The following is a 15,867-nucleotide window of genomic DNA, read 5'->3' as shown; positions in this document are numbered from 1 at the left end:
CCAGGGAAGAACAAAAAGATCTGCAAGTGTTTGTACCTTTTCTTTCTCTTACTTTGCTATATATGTGTTCCACCTGCAGCCAGGTGAGGAGGCAGTCCCATCACCAGGTGCACAGATGAAACCTTGGACTCCATCCACTCTAGACCCCTGACCCAGACCTGTGCGAAGAAGATGAGGCTGCAGGGGAAGCAGTGAGCACTAAGGGCCTGATTTGACCAACACTCTGCAAGTCAGGCCAAACAGAAATAACAGTTCAAATTCAACCCCAGCTTGCTGCAGCACAGTTCTGCTGACAGCTGGCAGTTGTGCTCATCTGTCTGTCAGAATTAGCAAAACACCAGATTTCAGTTCCATTACCAGTCATTCACAGGAAAAGAAAGTTGCCTTTCAACAGGTTTTTCCACACACAGTCTAGTTAAGCATTCTGATGCACCCTGATGGCAAATAATGAGAAGCAAATCTCTCTGTTTAGAGGACTTTACATTGGTATTTCTACACTGCTTTTGCAAGCCTTGTAACAGATTCTTACATTCTGTAAAACGAGGTTAACATGGTTAACATGCTATTTGTAGCATATATATGCACATTTTACTATAACAATAAAATTGGTAGAAAATTTAATACACTTGAAGTGGTATAACCCCAGAGTATAAACAGAGACCGACTGGTATCAGGGCTGTGCAAAGGGAGGAGCAAGCCATTCTGCCAAGAATTTCAGCTTATCAAAATCTGCTTTATTCACTGTTCAGAATGAAACCACAATTTTGAAATTTTGCATTAAGAAGTACCCAATCCTAGCAGTTGCCTACATAGTGGGAAGTCTGGGTAGAGGCATAAAGCAAGAGACCTTGAGTTAGTCAATCTGGCTGCGGTATGCTAATTACCCAATTACAACCCAGCTGCAGCCTTTGGGGATGCTATGGACTTAAAAAAATGAAGTGCGGGAAATTAGGAAGATTTCTGATTTCTAGACACTTTTGATACTGTAGACCTCTCCATGCCATGTAATTCTTTTGCTCGAATCCTAATATCCCCATTCTTTTTGGAATGGCTTCTTTTCATGCATTGAGTTATAGCTCTTGTATCACTTATCCTGATGAAATCACTGCCATGCATCCATCTGGAACATCTGCATTAAGGCACTGCATTGGAATTACATGCATCAGTATAGTTACTGCAAGTCACAACGCACAGACTGCACATAGACTTTATTCTTTTTCACCAATGAGGCAAGAACAGCAACCTCTGATACGTGAAAAGTTTAGCTGAAGATAAGGATAATTTAGCTACAGATGCCCTTAACTACATTTCCACAGTGGGCAGGTCCAAACAGGGGGCAATAGGGAACATGGCAAATGGTACAAACAGCCTGCACCAGCTGTGCACAAAACCAGTTCAAGTTTTACCAGTTCAAGTGTGTTGAATCCACTCTGGGGTGCAACATGTTCCAGGTATGAATGAGAGAGTAATACTTTAAAGCAGGCTTTAGCCATCTTTTCCTGCATCCACAGCCTCACAATACTATGCATTGGCATGCAGACTGGCATGCATAGTACAAATTTCAGCAGTGGAATGAAAAGGCTCGCCCTGTCCCAGCACAGCAATGTGTGTTTCCCATAAAGTCCTGTTGCATGGATATTACTGAATGTCCATTCTGTAAGGAAAAGAAGCATCTCTTATCTAAATATAAGTACTTCATACATTTATCAACTTCTATCTCTCTTAAACATCAAAACCCCAGCAGCAGATTCACCTATTTCCGACACAAGGATGTGGCACAGCAGAGCTTGATGCCTGTTATTCTGAAGCTGGGCTCCCTGCACTAGAAAGGACTCTCATCTTGATGCAGGGAACCTACCTAAGATAGCCCAGCACTTCATGTTGATACCTGGTCTTTCTAGATAGCTGGCAGCCTGGAATAGTCAGACCCAACTGAAGAGGGCTGTGATAAGAAGGGCCCTATTTGTTATAGTGGGGAGCATTATGAAACTAAGCAGAGATTAAAGTTGAGTTTTCTTGCTCAGGCTTAAATGTAGTTAGTACTTTCCTTTTCTCTTCTTCTTTTTATTACTCTCTTTATTTTTTATTCTTTTATTTATTATTATTAAATGACATTGTTGGTTATAACTATGACAGAAAGGAAAAATCTTTCAAGAATTTTAGTATCTAAGCATTAACCATCCCCCTGCTGCTGGTCCATAGGCCCACCAGAAATGATCCCTGTATAAAGTTTAAATGTGTGGTTAATGCAAGTTTAGGACACAGTATGAAAAGTTTAAAACAGAGCTGTGTCTTCTCATGCCAATATTAATAATGACTGATAGTCAATAATATTTATTTATTTTTCATATACTCTTCTGTAGCACATCTAAGGCACAGTAGTGTGACTGTTGAATTATCTGACTTGATGTGGTCAAGGTGGTTCTTGGGTATCTACAAGTGGCCTTGAAATAAAATCAGAATTGTATCTTCAAAGCAGACAGAAGCACTTAGATTTAGCTATAGCATTAGCTGGTCTCCTCCTTAGGTCAGTCTGACCTATCCTAAAGGAGTCCTTTGTTTATCAAAAGTATCTTCTTGAAGTCTGTTTAAATTTTCCCATCAAGCTGAAACTATGGTAACAAAAAAAGCATGATAAAACTTGTGTCTTACACCTTGGGAGTTCCCAGACATACCAACACAACTCCAGATACAGAGAGTTTGCTCAGCACGGAGCATTTTCTTCCCAGGTCTTTCTAGTGTATAAGTAATGGTCCAAGGAACTTTTCAGTTCAGTAACACTGCCAGGCACGTGTGCCACTTGCCCCAGTCCAACATATTCTTCATTTAACCTCCTTTTTCCTGAAGCTACACTATTTCTATCGACTTTATGTGAATTTAGCAGTTTTGTTGTTCTCATAAAGTGTGTTTGTTTCAACGTTGCTTTCCCCATTAAATTTTCTGCATCAGTTGGCAGTGGCACGGTGGCACGGCTACCTATCCTCTTCAGTTTGCGTGAGAGAAAACTTTGTATGTCATCTAACATTGTTTTACCAGTGCAGTACTTCTTTTTAAGTCAAAGAAATCTTTCCCAGTAGTACCTAACTGATCTTTTGCCACTATACAGGACCTTAATTCACTTTTCATTTGCAATCTGTCTACAACCCTGGCTACTTTTGAGAATGGACCAACTCCCAACAACACCACAGTATAAGCATCAGGTTTTCTAAAAGAGAGCCTCTATTACACGTTAACTCCTGAACTGCATCACAAAGAAGACAGATCTTTGCCATTCTATTAACATATGGCTTGACCTCCTTTGCTTTGTTGATCCTCTAGATTTCAAAGTAGGTATCATGATAGTCCTGTACTAATGCTAATTTATAGGGCATTAAACATTGTTAGTGCTCTGAAACTGTTTTCTTTTGGACAAGTCGTGCTTGGTTGTTCAGATGCAGTTTTTTAGAAGGACTGAAGAATAAACATTAGTGTTTCTCAGCAGTTAGAGAATTATATTTACTTCCCCCATTTTCTACTGTAAACAGCTACTGCCTTGTTTGCTTGGGATTTTTTTATAAAGAGCTCACTTTGAGATCAGAAAATGCAAATCATCTTCATGTAAGAGCACAGAGATGACATGCTGAGAAGTTAACTGGTTGGAAGCTAACAACTGTAAAGGTTTGCTGAGCATAAACTATTCCCCCACACAGAGATATTTAGCCAAACGAAGAGGTTTCCCATACAGAGTAGCCTGCACATAAGTATCAGGCTTTTGTTCCATTCATGCTCCTGCTGCTTACTCTTTCTTTTAGCTGGGACCACGCAAGTTTCAAACAGAACTTGAAATTTCATAAATTCTTGCCTCTCTTTTAGGTGCTAGTGACATGGCCTCTTCTTATACCCTGTTAATACTTACACTTCTGTGCTTAGTGCCTGCCTTTGGAAAGAAAATAGCTTATAGCATAGTATTAGCAGTGATCATGGAGGATTATATAAAAGTTTTACCTCTAGTTTCTTTGGGCTAAGAGGCTGCTGATCTAGCTGTAATCCCATCTGTTGGAAGGAGCAGAAGCTACCCATGAACACTTCATTTTCAAACGTGTTTAACTGGTGAATGAAATACACCAGATACTTACCTGTGTGTATGCATGTCTTCTAGTGGAAAAATTATCACAAAAGAAACATTAGTTTAAAAATGCTAAACTGTGTAGTGACATGGAAAGCAGTTGTACAGACCCAACTCCATGGTGGAGAACTGAGCCAGCACAATTTGCATCATCAGATTTCCAACAGTGGTCCAAACAGCCTACTTTACCTGAGACAACCTGATGTCATTTGCTGTTTGTTTCACTGTACTGTCTCCTCCAAAAATGAGCTGCCATGTAGACAGTGCTCCCTCTGATTTCCTTTATGCAACCGTATTTTGCCACATGAGACTGCAGACCATGGGAACTGACATGACTAAGGACTCACCACAAACAATACTCTCCAACAACAGTATCTTTTTAAACACTGATCCTGGTGTCCAAGCCTAGTGTTCAACCATTTTCTTCAACCACCGCTCAGTGTTTTGGGTGGACTGAAGGATCCAGTGCTTACATGCAAGGTGGTGTTTGTGTCAACAAGATTCTCTAAGGTGTTCAATGTGCTGCATTTAGCAAGTCTTATTTAAAGTCTTAAGCAACCAAAGATATTTTTCTGCCAAATTCTTCATCAGCAGTATCAGGCACATTCTGTTCATTGTCTGGTGTCATGTGTTTAAGTCAGTACTGTAACTGTCATTTTACAAGGGGCTGAACTGAGCCCCAAAAGACAAAGCCATTGGTGCTAGGAGTCAAAGGGGAATCAGATCCTTACTCAGTTTGGAGCCATCTGGAAACACACCTCGCCTTGCAGAGTTGCTTCTTCTGCTTCTTTAACACAACTGCATGTCTGAAGACAGCAATTGTTAAGAACATTTCATTCCCTGAAGTTCATGTATACAAGCTTGAAGCTGACTCTGTTGAAAAGGTGGCTGCTCCTCCAGTATGTTCTGTATTTGATCTCTGACAAATCTGGAGATTTTGATCAGAGCTTGATATAAAAAATGGTTTTACAAATGATCTTTTACTGACTCTGCTAACCTGAAATTTGAAGAATGCAGAGTAATCCTTGACTCAGCACCAACAGTTTGTTAAATACCAAGAAATAGAGGACAACTCTTTCCCTTTTACTAAACTTGATACAATATGACCAATGTAGCACATATAAATATAATATACTTACATATAAATTAAGATGACAATTAGATTTCTAAAAAAAGTTGAAGCAGCAGTTTTTTGGTCTCTGTGACTAAATGTATCTTAATCTCTATTCTTCCCTTATACACAGACTAGCTTTTTTCCATTTCAGTTTCCCTCACTTCTCCTTTTTTAATATCTAAAATTCCTTTTTTTTCTGGGACTTGGCAACTTTATCAGCATCATCCTTAAGATGACCTTGATCTTGTTACTACAAATTCGCTAATATGAGGTACATGTTGAGAGCTACTGTTTGGATTAACCAGAATCAAATAAATTGTGACTTAAAATTCTTTTCTTCAGCAATATTTCAGTGCTGTTCCCTTGAAATCAAGCCTTATTCTAGACTATAGAGTTTTGGACCAAATTGTGGTTTGACTGTACTTCTTAAATTACTAATATTCAGACAGAAGATTGTTTCTGCAAGTAAAAGCAATTGCAGCTTGCCTTAGCAATACACTGAACAGAACAAAAATTAATAGAAAAAGAGTAAACATCACAATCTTACCTCGTGAGATTATGAAAAGTTACATTCCACTATGATTTTGGGACCTTCCAGGTGACAGCAAAAATGTTACTCATTTCAAATGAAAAAATAAATAGATATAAAAGCAGGACTGGAAAAATGACCCTGTTCTGTTTTAGCATTCTGATTTTACAAGGAAAGAGATGTGTCTGTTGGAAGTTACTACTAACAGAACAGCTTGTGCCAGGACTACTGCTTTACAGAAACTTGCAGAAACGTCGCTCTCACAAATCCTCAAGATGGCCATTATGTGTCCAGACCAGTAAGAGACCAAATGCATCTTGCTGTTGAGTTTGATTTTAACTACACATATGCAGCAGCTTCTTTCTAAACTCCACCTCAAGTGAGTAGGTAATCTGTTCAGCAGTCTGTAGACAATATTTTTAAGGACATAAGTTCTTCTCAAGGGTTATTTTGCAGTCCAAAACTCCACAAAATTCACAATTTATCATTTTCCTGTTCTTCTACTGTTTTGGTTATTGCCTTTTGATGCAACCCACAGCTTCTTCCAAAGGCAACTTCTCTAAAATCAGTTTCCATTGCACTTTCATCTGCATTTCATCAGTGGCAGAGCCTCACTCAGGTACCTATGCAGTTAAGCCAAATTTCTTTCAAAGAGAGGGCTGCAGTTTAAATTCATCACTGGAACTGAAATACAAAACTGACTTGTGCCAAAAACCTACTCTCAAACATACCTGTAGTACTAACTACACTGTTTTGTTTATATTTTGCCTAAATAATACAGAGACATCCAAGACCACTATTGTTTTCTCTGTGTTGTTTAATATGGTTGAAAATGTAAAAAATAACACCAAAATACCTCTTACATAAGACTCAAGATGATGAAAAAACATCACAGAAATAATTATAGTATAAATACAGACAAAATAAAATGAAGGTAGGCAATAGCTGAATCCCAATTCCACTTTTCTATGATTAACTTCAACACTGGCTCCTGAACTGTTACCTGTGTATTGGGGATTTTTATCTGTAAGGTGACTAACACTGTCACAAGGAAATTTTCAACTAGCTATAATATCAAGCTCAATAAATATTAATGAAAAATAAATACTCATTGATTTTATACTACACATCGAATACAGACATATATTTCTAAAGTATCAAAAAGTAATTTACCATTTTGGCATGCATCAGGAATATGATACTAGATATTATTCTTTATTACCTTCCATAAGTACTTACTTTCAATCTCCTTAATTTTGATTTCCCAAGGTATGCAGGCTGTCTTAAAATTCTCAAAATCTCTTTGAAATTTCATCCATTTCTGAAAAGAGTCACAGATTAAAAAGACACCATCACCTCAGTGCCCAGGTGTTCAATTTCCCTTGAGCTAACGTAACCCCTTAATGATCCACAGTATCCTTTGGCAGAGCCCACTGCAATAGAAGCACTAGCTTACAAAGAACCACCTCCTTTTGTTTGTTCTGAATATGTCTCCTACTGGCTTTGTGTGAAGTCCCTATTTCTTCCACAAGAAGAATGATTAAATAATCCCTTCCTTTCATGCCATTCATTTTTTTTAAATTGCTTCTGAGAATTGAATTTGTTATTTCCTTTGCTATTCAAAATTCAGATCTGCAGCTCAAGCTGTGTCATTTAATTACAATTACTCTACCCAGTAGTTTGTCTATTGGATAAATATAACTTCTGTAATTGAGCTTCCTGTGCCAGCTGAGTTTGAAAGCCTAATTATTTTTGTGAACATTAATGATTATGAGATGTGACTACACAACTGCTTGCAGAAAATTCAGTCTAACTAAGGGTAAACCTGGTCATAGCAAGTAGCCCTGCCAAATATTCTTAGTATCATTCTGCATCAGCATTTTATTTTGGGGCAAGAGTGTGCTTTTGAAGTGAATCTCCCAAACCATCCCAATTTTCCACTCTTACATTTGCACTGTAAAGCAGTGTCAGAGCATAAAATGAAGTCAAAAGGTGTACTTGAGGAGTGTACTTGAGGAGCATGCTAATCCACATCCACTGCTACTGGGTATTTAGTCTTCGGGACCACACAGGACTTAGCCCAAAAAAGACCTACCAGAACACCTATTGTGTGGACGCTGGGTCCTCAGCAATCACTGTTCAGCCTTTCAGTCACAATCCTACAGAGCCATATTGCTTCCTAGGATATATGTGTCCCTAGAGCCTTGGCTTAGTGGAGATGCCTACAGTATTTTTGCTGTGGGGCAAAAAGACACTTTTTGATCCTTTACAGAGGGCTGTCTCAAGGGAAAGACTGAGCTTTGGATTCAGTCCACAGAAAAACCCAATCTACACCAAGAGAAATTAACTTTCACAAGATATTAAACTTTTGCAAACTCTTGCAAAACAGTTGTTTTTTGTTTTGATGACAAGTCTCAATCAAACTGTGAACTTGCGTTAGAAAACTTTTCATGTGACAGCAGTGGAACTAAGTGTTAAAATGCAAAGAAAGACAAAGAACCCTGTTTTGCAAGATGGGTATATTTGGCAATAATCTGCAAAAGGCTCCCCATTTGCATTACGTGAAGTTAGTGAAATAATAAATTTACCTTGGTCATCATCACTTTGTATGCATAGAATTTTTTTCCTTTTCCTTTTCCAAGAGCACCTTCAAACTTTTCAACAAAAAGCTGGGCTTCCCTGGAAAATGAGGGCAAAAGAGAGATATAGATGATGCTATGGTAAATTTGATATTATCTCTACCATAGCAATGTAATTTTTTATGTCTTCTAACTCCTCATAGAGTTTTGTACAATCTTGTTCTCGTAGTAATGTTTAGAAAGAAAAGCTCTGAGATTTTGAATTTCACAGAAGACTAATCATATGTAGTACAAACAGAACAAGCAACTTCAGTCATCTGCTCTAATCCAAATTCATTTGGAGCTCTGAGATCTGCCTACATCCAGTTAATGTTATAAAATATTTTCAGTCGCAGTGACTTTCTTTTGCAGTTCAGCTGCTGCCTGTTTGTGCCGCTCACAAACTGTTATTCCTCCTGGTTCCACCTAATATAAATTGTTGTCCAGCTACCTAAGGGAAATTTATTATCATTTTTTATTTTGGAGATATGTATACACTAGAACCTTGGTTCCCCTGTGTCTACCTTTCTCAAGACTAGATTTAATTCAACTCTTCAGAATTTCTGTGTATATCATCTCTACCTGTACCATTCTCGGAATCATTTCTTAGAAGTGTAACTTCAGTGGTCCCCAAAGTCTAAAATTTTGCTTATAAAGATATGGAAGTTAAATAATACCCTGGTGATACAAATATGAAAAAAAGATTTTTAAATTGTTTTAAAAAGGCATAAAGTCCATGGATTAAAACAATAAACAGATGAGATCAAGAGTATACTACTATTTCCTCCATTTCATCTAACTTTCATTTATGACTTTCATGTGTGTCTCTATTGAAAAAATGTGCCCTAAAGGCTAAATGTCCTGATCTAAAACACTGGAAAATAGAGTAAGAATTCTTAGCTGTCAGTGTATGCACAAGACTGTATAACTATTTTGTCATCACACTAGGTGATTGCAAAGCATTTTATATTATATTAGGTATTACACTAAGCACTTGGGAAAAGGTACACTATTGGGAAAATGTTAATTGTGATGCAAGAGGTTAAGCACTAAGCACTTGGGAAAAGGTACACTATTGGGAAAATGTTAAGCAAGTCTCTCCAGAATCACAACAGATAATTTCACTGAGTAAAATTAATTATCATGTTTATAACTTCTGCTCACATATTTTATGTAAGCAAGCAAAAAGATTGTGTTAAACTGCAAAATCTGACAATGACATTGGCAGAATAGTGGTGTAGCTGTGATAAAGGAGAATTAAAATTAAGTGTGAAAAAGGCTATTACTTATGTCATAATTTCTCTTAACTCATGGTTAAAAATCTCAACATCTTTAAAAATATTGTGTATTTTTAGTAACTGCAAATGCTTAGGGTGATCTTCATGATAATTTGAAAACCTATGAAAACCTTACCCCACTAGACACCCACTGCACCAGTCTCTTTAGCTTGCAGTACTAAGGCTCTGAACAGCCTTTTGTTTCTATGCTTCCCAAGACGGTGCAAAATTGAGATACTAAATTTAGCTTTCCCTCTCTGAGAGCTTTCCCTCTTTGAGAGCCCTCTGAGCACTCTCACTTTCTGAGTGCTCACACCTAAACCCAGCTGGTGAGGCATCAGGACCAGTGCCAGTTCATCTGACCTCCCCAGGAGTTCAGCATGCTTTTTCCCACCATCTGAGATCCTATTTTCTCCTTCAAAGACACAGGTAGGCAGAAGCAAGAAGTTACACACAATGACATGAATCCCAATACAATCACTCTTTTTTTTTTATTTTCCCTGTGGCACAAGGCATGCACAGATTCAGATAAAAAAGATAAAATACCCAGCCACCACCCCAGCCACACATCCCACCTATTCACCACTTCAAAGTGTTCCTCGGAGATCGAGTCAGTGTATTTTTAAGGCTCTAGATCCCTTATTCTCAATTCTGTGCGTCTGGATCACATTTCTATTCTGGATTTTGGAGTCTGATCTTTATGTATTTCAGCTAACTTTGACACTGACTGAGCCTTCTTTATTTTCCAAGCCACTTAGAGTCCTTCAGAGATTTTCAGGCTCAGTGCTCACATCTCATTCTTTCATTTTGATTCTCAAAAAATTTTACTCTTAAATTTCAGTCCTTTCAAATAAGTCAGAGAAAACAGATTCTTTCAGCTTCAGGAAACCAGTGTCTGAGAGTCCCTTTTAAATCCATGTCCTGGGGATTTAAAATCTTGTTGCACTGCCAGGAGATATAAGGCAGTCCTAACAGCAGATGGCAGCTTCCTCATAAACTCAGCTGTCAGTGTTGGACCAGTACCATAAAAGCAGCCAGAACCAATAAACTGGACATGTACCAATCTCCCAAGGTCAGCATATCATATTCTGGACTTAAGCAGGAAACCTTCTATCATGACGTCTATCACTAGGTAATTCAAGCATTGGAGCTTGTTCATGAAAAATTACTGAAATCAAAACCTGTAGAAAACCTGTGCTTTCACTTACTAATTACGTGCAGTTAGGCTGCAGAACATGAAGATTCCAAATTGTAGGTTGTTTGGTTTTTTTTTTTACAGTGAAGCAGTAAGTTAGAAATTTAAGGGGATAATATGAAAATAACCATTAACACATAAAAAATCCTCCATAGCAGATATGAACACATTTTGCATCTGTAGCTGAACACAAAAGTTCACCACAAACATGTTCTGCTATAAAATTAAGCTAAGCCAAAACAAGAAAGTACTTTCCACAATGAAAGTCTGTCCTGGTTTCAGCCGGGATTGAGTTAATTTTCTTCACAGTAGCTGGTACAGTGCTGTATTTTGGATTTAGTATGAGAATAATGTTGATAACACACTGATGTTTTAGTTGTTGCTGAGCAGTGCTGACATAGAGTCAAGGCCTTTTCTGCTTCTTACACCACCCCCACCAGCGAGTAGGCTGGGGGTGCACAAGAAGTTTGGAGGGGACACAGCTGGGACAGCTGACCCCAACTGACCAAAAGGATATTCCGTACCGTATGACATCATGCTCAGTTTATAAATCTGGGGGAAGAAGAAGGTTTGGGGGGGATGTTTGGGGTGATGGCGTTTGTCTTCCCAAGTAACCTTTACACGTGATGGAGCCCTGCTTTCCTGGAGATGGCTGAGCACCTGCCTGCCGATGGGAAATAGTGAATGAATTCCTTGTTTTGCTTCACTTGAGTGCACGGCTTTTGCTTTGCCTATTAAACTGTCTTTATCTCAACCCACAAGTTTTCTCACTTTTACCCTTCTCATTCTCTCCCCCATCCCACTGGGGGGGAGTAAGTGAGCAGCTGTGTGGTGCTTAGTTGCCAGCTGGGGTTAAACCACGACAAAGTCATAAAAAGATTTATTTTAGACTCTTAATCCAAGCCTTCTGTTCACTTTTTTGAAATGTCTTTTTACAAGGTTTTCTACAAAAAGTAGTATTTCTTACCCCTCTCTGCCTCCTGGACTCTCCATCAAGCAATCCAAACATTGCTTTTTGAAGGTGGTGATCTGGATCTCCAGGTTTAATGCTGCTGACTCTCTTGGATGCTTCCCCGGGTTTTACTTTGCCAGTGCAAAAGTAAAACCTTTCTCCCTGCATCCCATCTTCCCCAACACTGCCCCACTCCAGTGTGTGCTGGTTACAGAACTGTTATAAACTGCCCCTAAATGTTATCGCTTTATAATCTGTTTTTCTCAGATTTTCACTCCATTGGCCTGCATTGGACTAAGTTCGTCACTGCAGCACAAACAAACCAGACAATAACCTGATACCGGTTAAGCTTCTTATTGGGTGATTACATACATGCAGTCAACTGAGTTACACATGCAAGAAAAAACCAGTCAGATCCATGCATGCACCGTATGTGAACATGTGAATTTCATGTTTCATGAAAGAAGTATGAAGCAACTCCTTTTGGTTTTTTTATACATTGCTTTCCTGTATTTATAAATTTGTTGTACAAATCTTGAAAAAAATCAACTAAGTCCAAATGGTGGACTCACAGTATTATTTTAGTTTTCCATTTACACTGTGTTTGCATTCTAGTCCAGTTACAACACACTGTGATTTTTGGAATTAATAGGACATTTGGCATTAATGCATATACCACACTGACCATGACAAGAAGATGTTTCAAATGCACTAAAAACTGTAGCTATTAATATTTCCCATTCTTGTGCAGTTATAGCCAAAATCATCGCATAGTTAATAATTGTCACATAGTTAATAAAAAAGTAGCACCTGCTATATGGCCCAAAGAGTTGTGGTGAATGGAGTTAAATCCAGTTGGTGACCAGTCACAAGTGGTGTTCCCCAGGGCTCAGTACTGGGGCCGGTCTTGTTCAATATCTTTATCGATGATCTGGATGAGGGGATCGAGTGCACCCTCAGTAAGTTTGCAGATGACACCAAGATGGGCGGGAGTGTTGATCTGCTCGAGGGTAGGAAGGCTCTGCAGAGGGATCTGGACAGGCTGGACTGATGGGCCAAGGCCAACTGTATGAGGTTCAACAAGGCCAAGTGCTGGGTCCTGCACTTGGGTCACAACAACCCCAGGCAATGCCACAGGCTTGGGGAAGAGTGGCTGGAAAGCTGCCCAGCAGAGAAGGACCTGGGGGTGTTGGTTGACAGCCGGCTGAACATGAGCCAGCAGTGTGCCCAGGCGGCCAAGAAGGCCAATGGCATCCTGGCCTGTATCAGAAATAGTGTGGCCAGCAGGAGTAGGGAAGTGATCGTGCCCCTGTACTCGGCACTGGTGAGGCCGCACCTCGAATACTGTGTTCCGTTTTGGGCCCCCCACTACAAGAAGGACGTTGAGGTGCTGGCGTGCATGCAAAAAACAGCAATGAAGCTGTTGAAGGATCTACAGCACAACTCTTATGAGGAGCGGCTGAGGGAACTGGGGTTGTTTAGCCTGGAGGAAAGGAGGCTGAGGGGAGACCTCATCATGCTCTACAACTACCTGAAAGGAGGTTGTAGAGAGGTAGGTGTTGGTCTCTTTTCCCAAGTAACTAGCGATAGGACGAGAGGAAACAGCCTCAAGTTGCGCCAGGGGAGGTTTAGATTGGATATTAGGAAAAATTTCTTCACTGAAAGGATTGTCAAACCGTGGAACAGGCTGCTCAGGGAAGTGGTTGAGTGACCATCCCTGAGGGTATTTAAAAACCATGTAGATGTGGTGCACAGGGACATGGTTTAGTGGTGGACTTGGTAGTCTTAGGTTAATGGTTGGACTCAATGATCTTAAGAGTACTTTCCAACCTAAATGCTTCTATGATTCTATAATTATTATGCAGCTGAAAGAAATGAAATTATTTTTTAAAAGAAGAATTTTTTTTATGAAAGAAAAGAGTGAAAATCTTCTTCCACTCTTGGAATAAATGAAACCAAGTTACGTTTGATGTTCTATAAGCATGTCTTACCTTTTGGTGTGTGGTGGATTTTACCAATAACATTCTAAATAGCATTTTCATACCACTCATTTAGAGGGACTAAATCTTACAAGGGAGCTCTACCACATGCACATATACAGAGGTGTTATTAAGTGCCTCACAGCAGCCTATCTGTTAGCTGCATCCATGAATCTTTGCATGACTTAAAGATCTTATTTCATTGGTAGTTAAATATGAATCTCAATAACAACTTGATTCTATGAAAAATTCCCATCAGAGTTTTAATGAAATACCTGAAAAGCAAGTTCAGTGCAGAAGCAGAGCTTGAAAGAGGGCCTATGGGTAATGAGGCAGAAACATATGTGCAGTTATGTGTAAGGAAGTAATACAGAAACCATAACTACCAGACGATGCTGGAACCATCAAACAGAACATGTTTTCCTTCTCCCACTCAGCTTTTCTTCCCTCACCAGTTCTGCAGCAGGTTAGTCCCACTGGATTACTCCTGACCTCTGTGATTTGTAGGTTAAGGTAAACTTTCCCTGACTTCTACTTAAGCTTCCTGGCTTTAAAAGTTCAGCAATGACTTGGCACCATTCAGTCAGGGAACAGGCTTGCAATGTTCCTTCCATGTCTGTGACATGGGGTTTTTTTGTTAAATATAATCCAATATGTTACTTAATTCAGGTTTCTACCTTGATGTCTAAACTATCTCACTGAAAGACCTCTATTTGTACATCCCTGCAGACTTTTGCCACACTTTGTCCTTTCCTCCATTTCTTTTGTGCTAAAAATCAATTGTGAGGACAGGAAGAATGATCGAGCAATAAAAAGTAGTCCTAAAACGATAGAACTGTTTTAGAAAACACAACAACAACCAAAACCACATACATATAAATGCATGCCTACTTGGAAGTAATGCAACTTCACTAACATGAGGATGTGTCAAAAACAACACAGAGCAACAAAACTGAGCTTTGTAATCACTGGTATCATGTGTTATAGGTAAATTATCTATATCACAAGATAGGCCAAAGTGTGCCCCATTAGCTAACTGTGAATTTAAAGAAACTTCAGAGAAACCTTATTAATTGAATTACAGACACAAGGAACTAATAAATGTTGCATGGGGCTAGGCATTATTGTCCCAGAGAAGCCTGAATTAATTATTAATACTAGGTGTGGAGTTACAGCTTCCAAAGTGCTAGGTGTACGGTACTTCAGGCACTTCAGTGTTGCATAGAGAGGATGAATTACAGCTCTCAGAGGCTGTTGCTAATGAATAGGATTCAAATGGATTGCTCACATCTTTCAGTAACAGTTCAGGAAGGTTTCAGTTTCCAAGATCTAAAAACTCATTAAAAAGAAATGTCGTATTAATATTGATCACCCAGGACTTCTCCAAGTCTTAAAAAGATTGGCTAAAAACTGACTGCAAAACAACTGTTGTCAGGCACGCTCACTTGAAAAGCAGTTCAGCAGCAATAATGGGCAAATTATGGTGTTATTTAATACCCAGCTGGCCTCCAGGACATCCAGGTTGGCCTTCAGGACTGCCAGTACGTCCACAGTAAGAGAGATGCAATACTGATTCATTGGAGTACAAAGAGCATATCCAAAGCTGAGATATTTCCACCATCCCACACATGCACCTTATCTATCTTTGGGTTTTGTATACTTATAAAATACTCTGTTTCCAACTGAACTGTCTTGATGGGTAATCTAAGTCCTGTAATAAAATAAATGATGCTAAAAAAATACCGAAAAATCACCATGTTATATTCTGTCCCCGGCAGATGAAGAAGAGACTGCTCTGCCGCGCTCTGCTTTGTTTTTCTTAGAAAAACCAAAAAGTTTTCATGGCTCTTTTTATGGTCTGTATTTAATTGGAAGTCCTTTAAAAAGCCTAAATTTGACATTTGACTGCCTTTTTTTTATTATATTGTCATTTCACTTGTTTTGATAGTTTGCTAACTGGCTTGTGGTATAGCTTTAAAGTGAGACCACTGTTGGCACATTTCTGGATTCTTGTGCTCAATTCGTATACTTGGTCCATATTGGGACCGGTACTGTTTAATATCTTTATCAATGACATAGACAGTGGGATGGAGTGCAC

At 39.1% G+C, this 15,867-nt stretch overlaps 1 protein-coding gene across 1 annotated transcript in view; it reads right to left on the bottom strand.

Annotated features, from left to right (window-relative positions):
• Positions 1-15,867, bottom strand: part of TMC1 (transmembrane channel like 1) — a 74,573-nt gene that overhangs the window by 33,562 nt on the left and 25,144 nt on the right. The window contains exons 5-6 of the mRNA XM_019473653.1: positions 8,337-8,427; positions 6,988-7,069 (exon numbers count right to left, since the gene is read on the bottom strand). Of these exons, the coding sequence (XP_019329198.1) occupies positions 6,988-7,069; positions 8,337-8,427 (173 nt within the window). The remainder of the gene's footprint in view (positions 1-6,987; positions 7,070-8,336; positions 8,428-15,867) is intronic.

The sequence above is a fragment of the Aptenodytes forsteri genome, unplaced genomic scaffold (assembly GCF_000699145.1).
Source record: "Aptenodytes forsteri isolate BGI_AS27 unplaced genomic scaffold, ASM69914v1 Scaffold151, whole genome shotgun sequence".
NCBI classification, from domain to species: Eukaryota; Metazoa; Chordata; class Aves; order Sphenisciformes; family Spheniscidae; genus Aptenodytes; species Aptenodytes forsteri.
This window is presented reverse-complemented; position numbering and strand designations above follow the sequence as displayed.